This window comes from Cajanus cajan, chromosome 2, assembly GCF_000230855.2.
Source record: "Cajanus cajan strain Asha chromosome 2, NIPB_CcT2T_4, whole genome shotgun sequence".
Taxonomy (NCBI): Eukaryota; Viridiplantae; Streptophyta; class Magnoliopsida; order Fabales; family Fabaceae; genus Cajanus; species Cajanus cajan.
In genome coordinates this window covers 79,826,636-79,841,897 of record NC_138518.1, presented here as the reverse complement: position 1 = coordinate 79,841,897, position 15,262 = coordinate 79,826,636, and the positions used below count along the sequence as shown (strand labels likewise).

Genomic DNA, 15,262 nt, shown 5'->3' with positions numbered 1-15,262 from the left:
TCTTGCTTAAATCAACCCCACACGCTTGTGGTTAATTTTGTGTGTTAGCTTTGCTTTCCTTTACTTTTTCATTCATTGCATTGACACTGAGGAAGAAAAACAGTATATTTAATTAACTTCTAAAATTATAAATGTAAATCAATTTAGTTTATAAAATTATAAAAATATTATTTATTTTTAAAATAATTAATCACTCATTCTAAATTTCTAGTATTTTATTCTATAATTTATATACAAATTTTTATATATTAAAAACAAACATCTATAAATATTTTCTTAAAAAATTATCCAATGAATGGGCTATTAAATTTTTTTAATTCTTTAACTAATTCAAATTTTATTTATCATAATTATTTATGAATTAAATATATTATAATATAAATTATTTATTATAAATTTAAAATATAATTTAAATATTTTAAAATATTTATTTATACAAAATTTAAATATAATTTATATATTCAAATATAATATTTATTCATATATATAATGTATTATAATTTTTTTAATTACTTATAATAATTATTTAGTTTATGCATTACATAAACTAAATTATTGGTTAAAATTATTGTCGTTGGATAATATTTAAAGTCACATCAGTTTATCAATTTTAAAATTAATTAAATAATTTTATATTTTTAAAAGAATTAATTGACACTCATAATTATTTCAGTATATTATTAAAAAATACCTCCTTGTATAATTTTTGGTTAAAATAAATTAATTGGCATTTAGATTTATTTTACTCTTAATACTATATTTTGTATATGATTTCTATGTATATGATATTAGTCATTAATTATATTATAAATTCTTATTTTGATACATATAGCTTATCTTCCGTTATGTAATAGTTGTTTAGTAGTAAATGTACCGATCTGTCGAGTTGTTATCAAACCTATCTTTTATATTTTAAATCAAGTAATGTTAATAAAAATATTATATTATATTATAAAATGTTATTTGTTCAGTGATTTTATTATTAATAAATAATTATTAAAATATAATTAAAAATAAAATACTAAATTAGATTAAAATAATAATAAATATAATTTAAACTTGTCATAAAAAATACACCAACTTTAATTTTTAAACTAAAATACGTGAAAAATGTTTTTTAATTTAATTAGTAAAATGAAACAGTGATCCTTATTTAGAACTTATAAAAATAAGAAAAGGTAGGAATAAATTTTCTCTATTAAAATTTAACATGAGAGTAAAGTGTTTATCGTATTCATTCATATTATTTAAAGACAAATTTATAATATTTATACAAAATAAAATAAATAAGCGCTATGACTAAGACTTTATTATGGTAAAAATGCGGTGTTTTTTAATTCATAAAAAATGATAACTAATTTTCTCAGATCCTATCAAGTTAGTCCTAATAGAATAAAATAGCATTTTATGTTAAAATTCAAATTCAAATCGATTATTAATTAGGAAGTAAAAGTTTAAAAATGGATGATATATATATATATAGTTGATCTCAACTCAATCTTAAAAAGTACTTATTATTAAAATTGAAAAGAAAATTATAAATAAATAAAAAAAAGTAAAGGGGTGAATGTATGAGTGAGAAAGTGGAAGGAAGCACACATAAAATTTAAAAAGTGAGAAGTCCAAAGAAGGAAGCATTCACTTCACTCTCATCCAACCACCACAACGCATACATAAAATAAAAAGTGACAAAGTCCAAACAAACATGAAGCAATAGCATCACTCTCCAGAATTAATCGTGCGATGAAAACCGAGAGAGGGAAAAAAGAGAAGCAATGAATAAGAATATTAATTAATGCATTATTTTGTACACTTTTTTTTTATATGATGGATTTTTAGTAAAATTTTATTTATTTATTTATTTATTATGAAAATAACATTAATCATTATGTTATAAATTATGCTTTTAAATCTCATATAACTTTTAATTAATTTATGTATTACTAATTAATATGTATTTATTATGATGTAAAAATAAAAAAAATATATAATAAAAAAGCATTAAAATTATTTTATAAAAAAAATATTAAATCTATTAATTCATGTAAAACAATATAAATAAAAAGGAAGTAGCAGTTGTTAGCAGATTAAAAAGGTTGGTTGTCAGAAGGAAAAAATGGCCTTGGAGTTGGATTTCTCCGAGGCTTGCCAACGGCTCCTTAAAATCCGCTTCTCTTTCTGGAACACACCGCTGCCCTACTTCTTTATATTTTTTTAGTTTTAAAATTACTAATATTTTAATTTCTACAATATATAGATTAAATATTTATTATATATACTAAATTTTATGCTAAATTAAATATATAAATAAATATTATGTTATAATATATAAATTCTATTTAAAACTTATATAAATATATATTTTTAAATATATAAAAAAATTATATTTAAAATTTATAATAAAATTCTTTTATTATGATGTAATATTAATTTTATATATTGATAATTTATTTTAAAATATTAAAATTTAATTCATAAATAATTAAAGTAAAAAAAATGGATTAGATAAAAATTAAAAAAATTAAAAGTCCTCTATATAAGTTAATTAAAATTTATAATAAATTATATATAATATATATGATTCAACATATAAATTATATTTAAAATAAGTGTAGATAAATATTTTTAAATATATAAATTATATTTTATATTTATGATAAATCATTTGTATTATAATTAAAAATTTATTTTTATTTATTGATAAATCATTTTAAAATATTAGTATTTAATTTATGAATAATTATGATAAATAAAAATTAAATCAAATAAGAAAGAGAATGACAATAGATAGGGTTTTGGTAGGATCATATAATATTCATCCTCAAATTTGTGTTTAAAGATAATAATCATATCGAATCTCATTCCCACGCGGGTAGTAATTTTAATTCTCATCCCCGTATCCATTGAATACATGTGTACCCATATTGACACCCACGACTTGTATTTTACTTATATATAAGGTGAATAAATTACTAGGCATAACATTTTATACAAGCAAACATAATATTAATTTATTAGGTCTTTAATATTACAAAATTCTAATATAACAATTTTTATAAATAAAAATTATAAAACATCCAATTTTTGTAAATAAACTTTAAAAAAATCAACATAATAAAAGTAGTTAAATTTTCAACATCATGATCATGTCAACAATATTCTCCGAGACCTATGAAAAAATTATACAAAAATTAGTTAGATTAAAATTATAGACTAAATTTTATACTATAAATTTCAAAAAAACAAATATGTAAAGGTAAATTCATGGAGTCTAAAATGATGAAAATTAAAAAATTAACTTTTTATACTAAATGTAGATTCTAAAGCTACTGTACAAATTAAGATTGCCAAAACATCCTTAGTAATTTTTTACAAAATTGGATACTTAATCTCATTTGTTTTCCACCATCCAAGAATGTCAAAAGTAATACTCTCAGGCAAAACTTTTTTTTCAAGTATAACTCTATTTTAGACTTTGTTTGTGTTTCAATTGTATCATTCATAAATAAGTCATAGTTACTAAGAAAATTGATAATATTTAAATTATTCATGTTTGACTCATTGATATAAGTAAAATGCGAGGTGATGCGAGTGAAGATGCAAGACAGAGATGCGGGCTGGAGATGTGAGCGACGAAGACACAAGCGATAACACAAGGTGGAGACACAAGCGACAATACGACGACACGGTGGATGGGTGAAGATGGCAAGATGCAATATTGTAAGAAGAAAAAATGAGGCTAGATAGAGTTTTAGTTATAATACCATAATACAATTTAAATAAATAATTAAATAAATTATTATTAAGTAATTATATTTTTATATTAGTTTATATATATATATATTTATATATTTATATATGAAGAAAAATCCGTTTACTCTAAGAGTAAATCTACCTAAACTTACTTTGTGTTAATGACCGATGTTATACATCGAATTTCAATGATTCAACCATTAAATTTTAAATTATTGATGCATAGATTAAGTATGTAAATTTTTTAAAATTTGAAAGCTATTTGATTTTTTGTTTCATTAAATTTAAATTGACGAATAATCATAAAAATATTTTATACCACAAATTGATTAAAAACGTGTTTTTAGGGTTTCAAGCAATAAAAAGATTAATTAAAAATAAGAATTAAAAATTAATGAATAAAAGATGTCAATAATTGATTTCGATTCCTTGGCGAAGTTTGTTAAATAACCATATTAAGATCTAAGGCAAAAAAATTGACTAATAAGACTTATTCTATTCCTTATAATAAGTGTTATTAGTGATATTCTTCAAATTGTAATTTTAAAGGGATTTCTCAAACATCAATTAATTACATAGGATCATGTAAAGGGTAGTTAAGTCAAGACATGCTTTAACAATAGAAGAACAACAATTAACTAAATAAAAGCCTTTATTGAATAAGAATAGAAAAGAGTTACATGAAGTAAGGTAGTTACTTCAATCCCCAACAACATAAAATTTAGCTGCTTGTGACTAAAGAATTTACTCACAAATACAAACTCATTTAATACAAGGCTATTACTTTCATTCTCTCCAATCTATATAAATAATACCAATAAACAAAGTAAGTAGCTACATCCCTCAAACTCATTTTATAATGTCGTAAGTGGACTTTTTTCTGCGCAAGTTGACTCACTTAAGTGAACTTGATAATGTATCACGTTTACATTGTTATATTAGCTCACTTACAATGCACAAATGACTCGCTTGAGAGAACTCTTCATGTTATTTCAAGGTGTCTTCTAAGTTGGCTCGCTTTGAGAGTCTAAATGACTTGCTTTAAGCGAACATGAAGTCATTTAAAATGTGATTTTTTGTCATTAACTCTTCTTTCCTATACCTCAAAATTTAATAGAAAAAATATCAAAAAGACCTAAAACTAAGAGAACACTACTAATTAATTGAACATAATTAGAATACAAATCTTTGACAAAAATAGGACTCTAAGTATAAAATATACCAAATAATTATCTAAATTAGATAACAAATATGAACATATTTAACAATTATCATCGAGAATGTTGAGTGAATGATTTGTAATAATAACATCATAATAATAAATTAACAAGGAATTATAAAACAATAAAATAAAAATAAGTAAAATTATATTAATTAAGTTTGAGAGAATAAATTAAATAAAATGGGATTAACAACATCCTACCATATGTACTCATCGTTATACTTTTTAAAAAAATATTATAATAAATGTCTTCTCCTCTACTTAAATAGTTTGAGAAAATAATAATAATGTAGAAACAATATTAGATTGTATTTTGAAAATTTATGAGATAACTCAACATTGAAATTTTGTTGAGAAGCTTGGATTTTTTCTTCTTCTCAAGTTTATTGCTTTAGGCTTGCATGAAATTAAGGGTGAGGCTTTTTTTGTCTTCTCTCTTGGTTATAGGCACAAGGTAAGAATTGATTTTAGTAAATTTTTTCTAGTTATATTCCAAAGGATTGTTGGCAATCACTTAGATTGTTATCAACCGATTTTTTTATTATTATTAAATCTCATATCGCAAGATTTTGGTCTTATATTGAAATAATAATTACGCTACCTATAAATATACACATTATGTAGTAGCAAGGAATGAACTCATGGTTCATGGGTACTATTTGTACTCCAAAGGCTCTATTTACTCTTTTATCTATTTTTTTATCTATAAAAATTAATTGATCACAATAGAGCTTAAATATATGACTTTATGTATACTACACAAACTTTTTCACCAGTAAATTGTCTATAGTGATTCATGAGTGAGTGAGTAAGTGATAAAGTACAATAATAGAGAGAAAAACCTCCTTGTAAAAATAATATTTTAATTTGAGAGAATGAGTCTCCAAACACTACAATTGGTAAAAAAAAATAAAAAAAATTCTTGATATCCATTTCAATATATATATTTTCCTGATTAAATATACAAAGTGGTTACCTACATTCTAGGAGCAATGTACTGGTGTAGTAAACTTGTAATCCCCCTTCATAAGAAATTTTTGAAAATTATAATAACATAACATAAAAGATAATATTGCTAACAAAATTTAATGTGAGTTGTTACAAAATGAATAATCTAGATTGTGTTTATATAATAAAAAGTAGGACAAAATTATAGAAATTAAAATTATAAGCTTGCAATAATACTATAAAAATACTAAAATAAAGAAAATAATTAACAAATAATAGAAGTGAAAAATTAATTTACACTACAAAAATTCAAAAACTTAAAGTGAAAAGGCAAAAATATGCTAAAAAATAAACCATTTAAGTATATAATGATACTATTAAAAAAATTAGAGAATGAGAATAACACGACTAAATAATTTAAAAAGAAAATGAAAATATAAAATACCAAAAACAATATAAAAATAATTCAAAAATATAATAATATTATATAAATAAATCATTAAAATAACAAATTTAGAATGAAATTGATAATTTTAACACCCTCAATTAAGAATGGTAGTGTAGAATTTTTCAAATTTAATAGCTGTGGGTTGACAACTAGTCATTAACCCAAATGGGTTTTGGATCCTTTCTCTTGGGCTGATAATTAGTGATTCGCGAGCTTGCTCATCGATTGGGCCGAAAGGTTCAGCTATCAGAATCTTAGCACATACAACAGATGGAGTGAAGGAAGACTGAACTTTCATTTGATGACGTGCGTATTAAATCGTGTGTTTATTTTTTTTACACAGTTGGATGACAAAAATTGTAACCAAACACGCTATAAACATGTTGTCAAAAGAAGAGAAAAGAAAATTATTTTTTGCGTTATGATGTTACACCATCTTCCTTACTTAATTCTGTTATTTTCTCTCCCTCGCCAGTTAAGTTGTGTCCCCCCGCGAAATCTAAGAGCCATAGTTATTTATTGCAAAGTGATAATAATAACTATTCGTTGGAGATTACATCATTCAAAACACACATGCAGGTCTCATAAAAGACCAAGGAAGATTTGGTATAAAAAAAACAGCTCATATCATATTGCACACGAATCAGACCTCTAGTGTACCCAGCTCATGGTGATTATGATGATGATCTATTTGATGATAAACATTCCATGGCCACCACCATCAACATCATGCAAATTTTCCATGCAGTTACGCATATGCTATTATGACGTCACTTATATTATATATACACTTCTTAGATATAGAAGAAGTTGCATTCAAAATGTGCATTAATAGTACCCTCCAACACAACCTCGCATGGCCAACACGCGGCACTCACAGCACTCACAGTTCCATTTCCTCAGGTAATTGTCCACACTGCAACACTTACAACCTTCGAAACTCCCTTCCTTGTCCTCATCCCTTATTGTATTTAGGGTGTGTTTGAATACTCATTCACACACATTCCCATACACTCAAACGAAAAAGAAAAAGCATGAGTGGGGTGGATTGAATTGAACTTACTTTGACTTGTTCATGCATTTATTAGTTGAACTTCCTAAGCTTAAGTTTCCGATTCCATCTTACCCTTCTACCACCGCCATTCTAGTACCTTCATGCACGCATATAAATAACTACACATATTTTATCAACATTTGTGCACATCTTGCATTCTTCTCAATTTCTTTTTTTTTTTTTTCCAGCACGACCAAAACACCTTTTTCTCATACCGACTTTTGAAGAAGCAAGGAGGAATATATTCACAGAAATCATGGTGGAGATTCACGAAGAAATCAACCCCTTCGATGAAGAAGAAAATGAAGAGGAAGAAATCGACTACGACCAGCTTAAGAAGCGCATGTGGAAGGATCGGATCCTGCTGCAGAAGCTAAAGGGAAAACGCCCCAAAGAAGAGCCAGACCAAGAAGCAAAACAAGAAGCATCTAGGCGGAAGAAGATGTCAAGAGCACAAGATTCAATCCTCAAGTACATGGTGAAGATAATGGAAGTTTGCAATGCTCAAGGTTTTGTGTATGGAATTGTCCCCGAGAAGGGTAAGCCAGTGACCGGTTCTTCTGACAGCTTGCGTGAGTGGTGGAAAGAAAAAGTCAAATTTGATCAGAATGCTCCAACTGCCATTGAGAAATACATGCCACTCCTTGAGACGAATGAGTTGGATCCGTCTTCCTATATACACCTCCTTAATGACTTGCAAGACACTACTTTGAGTTCACTTCTTTCTGCTCTCATGCAACATTGCATGCCACCCCAAAGAAGGTTCCCTCTTGAGAGAGGCTTGGCTCCACCTTGGTGGCCCACAGGGACAGAAAGTTGGTGGGGTCAACAAGGCCTTCTGGCCCAAGAACATGGCCCACCTCCCTACAAGAAGCCCCATGACCTCAAGAAGGCTTGGAAAGTCTCTCTCTTGGCTGCAGTCATCAAACACATGTCTCCTGATGTGGACAAACTTAAAAGGTTGGTGACTCAGTCCAAGACTTTGCAAGATAAGATGACAGCCAAGGACACAGCAACTTGGTCCAAGGTTATGAACCAAGAAGAAGCTTTGCTACAACTTACCAATAAGTGCCTCAAGATATCTCCATCTGATGAAGATGAGAGCGAGCGTGAAAGCTCTACTGGTACTTCACATGAAGGGAGTTGTGTAGTTGAGTTGAATGATGGCCCCAATTTAGGCGGCAGCAATGAGAAAAGGAAGAGTGTGTTTGACTTAGATGCCGCTTTTGATAAGCTATATGCTTGTCAATACTCTCAGTGTCCACAAAGTGAATTGGATATGGGATTTCCTGACAAAAACTCAAGGATGAACCATGAATCCCTTTGTGCTTACCGCAATAACCAAAGTCCTTTTCTCCTTCATGATCATCCTAACAATGAAACACAACTTCCAAGTGTGGACGATTGGATGAACATGGTAGCAAGAGGTAATCAGAATGAGAACAACATTGTTGGGTATCTGAATGATCAGTTGAGAGAGATTGCAGGAAAGACACCCGAAGATTATGGAGGCTTATGGCTAAATGCCCTTGAAGATCTCGAGTTTCAAGCTGCACTGGATCAGATGGAAATAGACTTGAATCATAATCATGAGCAAGATACCCTACAAGGCCAAGAACTAACCTCAATTTGGGACTTAACTTACAAATAAGCTCCTCGCTTCTTCCTTTTGGATCGTTCACTGCTATATATGTTGGTACTAATTAATTAGAGATCAATGACTAATTAAATATTAATTAATAAGGCACGGTCTCCTAATGTAACACAAGATAGTCTTTAGCTTGTACAAATACTGTAACTGTTTTTTCTTAATTTCATGTTTTTCTCCCATAATAAATAGTTCAACTCTATTTACATCGACCTCTACGAGTAATAACAAATTGGAGTCATTCCTTAGCCACTTGTGTAAATTTATCTTTTGCTCTTATATTGTTAGATTCTAATAACTAGCTCTGGTCACCTTGGTGAGTGCGGGATAAAATAGGAAGGAAATAAAAGAGAGGTGACAAATCATTCTTCTATAGACCCTAAGGAAATATACAAGTTTGATTTGAGGCTTTAATTAATAATCATAAAAACTATGCCTTTGAGGTATGAAGTCTTCGTATTCAAGCCTTGGGCTTGTGTAGGAATAGCCCTTCCTGAACCTGTTGTTTCTGCTTCTTACTTCCACATCCACAGAAAAGACAGCACAAACAGGTCTGTGGTCAGAAAATCTTGATTCTCCACGGATGTATGATAATTGTTCAATGCCGTTGCCACGCCACAATATCCTATCACACCTGAAAATTATTCAATTGAAGAGAGTAATTAATGTCAACCGTTTTGGTTTATCTGTATTGAAAAGCCAGCTAGCTAGCACTTCATATTTAATTGACCTTATATTATACGTATACATCATATTATATATATTATTAATAAGAGTCAAGAGAAGTGCAATACCATGCGGGTGTTCGGCGTTTTTTCTTTGACTTGACAGTCTCACCAGCATAAGAGTCTGAATTATGTGAATACTTGTAAGTGGGAGCAAAAACAATCCTACCCTCTTTGAAACCGTTAAAAACCCTTCCTGCGTCTCTTTCCAAGTTCAACTGAACAAAATGAAATACAACTCAATCAATTTACCTACCTATGTGACAAAGAAAGTACACAGTACTAAAAAAAAATTCATATATTAACAAACACAAAATAAAGCTAGTTGTTAGACTTGTCTTGATTTGAATGTATGCCTTGTTTAATAAAAATTAAATTATATTAATATAACCATTGTAGATTTGTACTAATAATATGATAGTATATGAATGCAGGGACACACTTGATCTTTCTCTAACAAAGTGTCCCAGTCGTTATCCTCCAACAGAACCCTTGTTTCTTCATAAGTCAAAGCCACTCGGTAATTCAAATCTCCCAGCCATATTATCCGACTGCACAACAGGCTAAGAGTGATTAGAATTCATGATGGCTAGTGCAAATTATGTGCTGTATAAGAGAAGATTCTATTAACTCATAAGTCAAATATTAATGCGATAATAACTTACTCATGGTCAACGATCTTATCAGGCGCTCGACGGCAAGGATTCTTGCAAATCCTAGGGAATTGTGTGCTTTTGAGGATCTCAGACACATCAGCATTTCTCTTGAGCTCATCGCCCTCTTTCTCCCCAGAAGCCAAGTGACTACAGACGAAACAAAAACTCGTTTGATGTAATGACATGCTCATTGATATACACCCCTGCAATCAATTATTGATTCCATATTTCACTATTAGCCTTCGTAGTTCGCGACCAAAATAGCAAATCATACTTTCATTGTTATTAATTAGTGAACTATGTAATATGTTGAGTGACATGTTATACACACATAAGGACTACTAATACACTATCTGACACATTATTTTTAATACACTATTTATTAATAATTAAAATTTATTAAAAGTTACAAAATTACATACTCATTAAATAAAAAATGAGATTGAGACCTGCAATTTTATGATGTTCAATATATTTTGGTCAATAATAAAGGGTTGTATCGTAAAGAATGCATTAAAAAGTGTGTTTATAGTGTTTTTCTATATATATTTACTAAATATAATATGATTGTGCTTACCTTGTTACCTAAGCAACCCATGATTCCTCTCCCAACAGAATCTGTTCTAAGATGTCCGATGTGTGGCACTAACTCCTTCTTAGTCCAAATGGTGAGAAAAATCCCAACCATTTGCTTACTTGATATAAGGGAGTATCTGCTTTGGCTAGGAGAAGAGGGTATTTCCGCAATTGAAAGCAACTCTTCCACGGTGTCCTCACCACGAATCTCATTATCTAACTTGTTCATAGGGTCACTAAACTTTCTTATTCTCCGTCGCTCCCTTGATGGAGATTCCACAGGACAATTGCAAGCCTTAAGGAGGCTGCTACCCTCTGCCCTGAAGTTCCTACTGATAACTTTAAGAGAAGGCTTCTGAAAGAAATTCAAACTTGCAGGGGACTTCGTCTCCTTCGAGCTACTATGCGCTTTGGAGCCACTTCCCGAGTCAGAAGAATCACTATACTCATTTCTTGGTCTGTTTAGTGCTTGATGTATCAATGCTAGCCACTTTGCAGCAGGTTCATTGTCTTCTATTACTAAAACATTCCCAGCACTCAGAGGAACAATTTCCTGAAAACTGAAAGATACAAAGTATTTCAGGTAACATTAATTTGTAATAATTTGAAAAGAAACCAATGGAAAGAAACAAAAGCATTCAAACAGACAGGACATAAGGATTTATGAATTTTCAAGTACAACTTTCTTTTCTTTATCTCCATTGCTGTTGGTAGAATAACATCTTTGCATCACTTCTTGGTTGGATTTATGTCTTGATCATAACCGATGAGAAAATTCTGATTGTATCTTTAATTGTACCTTTGTTTGATCGTATCAGGAGTGATTTGTTTTCATTATGTACTGTAATTATTAGTTTTCCTAACGTCTAACTAGGTACCATAAATTGATAAGGTTAGTGATTCCGAGTATAATGTTACAATAATTAAGATAAAATTAGAATTTTCTCCATTAATAACAACCATATATTTAAACTGTAATGCTTGAGTTAAAATGTTCCTTATTGCATGTTCGTACCCCAAGACATAAATATCTGCGGAGCCCTCCACTAGCAAGAAATCTTGGAGGTTGAGGTCATAATTTGGTGACTTTCCTCCCACATTCCACGTCGCAACAAAGATCCTGCCATCCACGTAATAAAAGAGCAAAACATGAAAAAGAAGATTGCATGGAGTCTGACTACAATATGCAACAAACAACAATAAAAATGTGCTTGAAGCCTTGAACTGAAAATGAAATCCCACGTACCTGAAACTCTGAAGTTCAGTTTCCGGAGCCATAGGGCGTTCAAAATTGGACAAGTTTAGGCCTTCAATCCCAGGGCTAGTCTCCCTTTCTGCGAGTAGATAAGAAATTAATATCATGGTTTACTTTATAATGTTGTCACGTTCTGACAAATCAATCTATAATTGCAGTGGGTGTACAATTTTTAAGATGAGACAAGGAGAGTTTGAGTTTAAGTCCATGTCAAACAATAAAATTTTGATTTTTCTCCGTTACGATCTTCCCCTTGATTACAAAACATCTTACCAATAACCAAAATTTCATTGTTGTTAGGTAAGCTACCAAAATAATACATGATGACATGACGAAAACTTCGTCTTGTTTGATAGGTACAAGTTGGATCCAGAATCTAGAGTTGACCCACCATTTTTTTTATTAATGTAAATAAAGGCGCAATGTTGGATATATTGATATTGATATTAATAATATTATATAGAAAAAAATTGTGATTAGAGCAATTATGTTATTCAGTTTTTAGAGAATGTGAAAATTGTGTTTGTGCCACACAACTTAATGCATGCATATATATAAATCGTACCTGAGAAACTTTTTCTCATGATGGGGGAGGCTTCCATAAATGCTTTTCTTCTCGTCTCGATCTTCTTCTCCAAATCTTATCACATGAAACATTTATAAAAAGAAAGGTACGGCCAACCCTTGCGACATGGAAATTTAGATTTTCTATAGGAAGATTAAAAAAAAATCATATTGTGATGAATACCAAGAGTAAATCCATCTCCTTCTTCTGCACTTGATGGTTTGAGTGCATCTTCTTCCGAGCCTCTCCCATTTCGCTTTGATCCGAAAATCTTTGGAAGGATAGACTTGATCCAAAACAAAAAACAGTGTCAAGAAGAATGCACCGTTGCAATGCATGGAAGAAATGAATGATAATAATAATAATAATAATAATAATAATAATAAAACCTTCTTTTTCTTCTCATTCTTATTGGCACTAGTGTCTTGCGAGTTTGATGAAACGCTTGAGTTGACGGGGCTGAGGGTAACGTCGTTGGCTTTGGTCATTTCAGAGTTAGAGTTAGCATTTGATTTTGAACGTGCACCCGTAAACGAAGACATTCATTCATTCGTGTTTGCAACATGCCCTTAATATGATATATTTAGTTCATCACATCCACGAGTCCAACATTGAGAAAAAAAAAAATAAAGCGAACACAAAGTTTTGTTTCCTTCTTATCAAAGTTTCTATTGAATGTATTTTTGGTTTGCTAATTGGATGTGACTAATGAATCGAGATATTCTATGTTGTCATTGTTTTTTTTTGGGTTTTGAAAGGATGAGATATTGGTGGCAGGGCTTTCGGAGCACTTAAGGTTGAGGGCGATAGGGAGCCAAAAAGAGGCATGAAACGGTTGGATAATGGTTCACAAAATAAGCCAAAAATTAGATGTAGTAGCAATACAGGGTACCATACCCCCTTATGTTGTACAATTCTGTTGCGCAGTTTGCCAGTTTCGCAACCCTCAAGGGGAAAAAACAAAAATTAATTAGGGGGAGAAAAAAAGTATTTTATTTGAAAATAAAATGTGCTTTTTTTATAAGAGACAAGAGAGTACGTGTCTTTATTAAAAATAATAAAAAATTATATAATAAAAATATATTAATTCAATTGATATTATAATTAATCTTTTGACTTTAAGATCTTGAATTTAAATTTTAGATTTGATAAAAATATTTTTTTAATTTTTTAATAATAAAAATATATAATAATTTATTAAATATAAAAATCAAGATAATTATTAAAAAGAGTATAGATATATTAATATAGATTAATATAAATACAATTTTCTTCTGAATGGGGTCTAAATTAAATGTAAGATAATATTACTTTTAATTGCGATTTAATACTCAACTCAATTAAAAAAATGCATGTGTTGTTTATTTTCAATCCCCTTGGAACAACGACATCGTGAAATATCAGTAACATTTTGACGTGCTTCGGCGGTAAGCCTTGTAAGCCAAAATTGAAGACATACAATGCCACGTGAGCATTTTAGAACTGTTTTGCCTCGAAAATAGACCTATTGCTTAAATTTTCAATTTATAGTGTTTCACCAAATACAATGACATGTGAATGATACTTTTTCAGTTTTGATGTATAATATGATTCTAAAGAATTATTATATTATATAAATAATATAATTCTAAAGAATTGTTATATATAATGATATATAATGAGTGACAGACTTACATATTCATCAAAGTGTACAAGTGAACTTTCTCAATTTAAAAATATATATATTTACAAATATTTTAATATTTATATATTTTGTATTCTCATTTTATATCTTTGAACTTACACTTTTAAATTTTTACTCATTACAAATACATATCTTAGATTTTTATATTTTATTCTTAATTTTATATATTTGAATCCACTATATGTAATATCTTCACTACTTGCAGCCTTGAAGCTACAACTTTATATAATAATATAATTATTCAAAAATAATAATATTATTAAAATTATAACATATATAATTGTTTAATATAATTTGGATAAATTATATTCTTCTATCATGTGTTGAGAGATTATTTTTATTTCTTATTGTAAAGTAGTGTTATATATATATATATATATATATATATATGAAGAGATTCATTCTTTCCAAAAAAAAGTTTATTTAAAATTATTTTACTTAATAACTCACGTTTTATATCAAATTTTAATAATTCAACCGTTAAATTAAAAATTATTAATACATAAATTATGTCTGCAAAGTTTTAGAAATTTTAAAAATTATTTGATATTTCGCTTCATTAATTTAAATTGACAGACAATCATAAAATACTTTATATATTAATTTAAATTAATGAAACAGAATATCAAAAAAATTTCAAATTCTTTAAAAATTTACTAACTTGATTTATGTATTAAAAAAATTTTAATTCAATAATTAAATCATTAAAATTTAATGTAAAATATGAG

At 28.7% G+C, this 15,262-nt stretch overlaps 2 protein-coding genes across 2 annotated transcripts; one reads left to right on the top strand and one right to left on the bottom strand.

Annotated features, from left to right (window-relative positions):
- The first annotated feature begins 7,681 nt into the window (after positions 1 to 7,681).
- LOC109816348 (putative ETHYLENE INSENSITIVE 3-like 4 protein) lies at positions 7,682 to 9,076 on the top strand. Its single transcript, XM_020381327.3, has one exon. It carries the CDS (start codon positions 7,682 to 7,684, stop codon positions 9,074 to 9,076), a length of 1,395 nt encoding a protein of 464 aa, XP_020236916.1.
- Positions 9,077 to 9,188: 112 nt separating this feature from the next.
- On the bottom strand, positions 9,189 to 13,705 carry BST1 (DNAse I-like superfamily protein). Its single transcript, XM_020381335.3, has 10 exons — positions 13,240 to 13,705; positions 13,034 to 13,136; positions 12,851 to 12,925; positions 12,277 to 12,364; positions 12,046 to 12,150; positions 11,032 to 11,590; positions 10,464 to 10,657; positions 10,241 to 10,349; positions 9,868 to 10,016; positions 9,189 to 9,707 (listed from the first exon to the last, which is right to left on the bottom strand). Exons 1-10 carry the CDS (start codon positions 13,390 to 13,392, stop codon positions 9,488 to 9,490), a joined length of 1,755 nt encoding a protein of 584 aa, XP_020236924.1. The 5' UTR covers positions 13,393 to 13,705; the 3' UTR covers positions 9,189 to 9,487.
- Between the last annotated feature and the right edge of the window lie 1,557 nt (positions 13,706 to 15,262).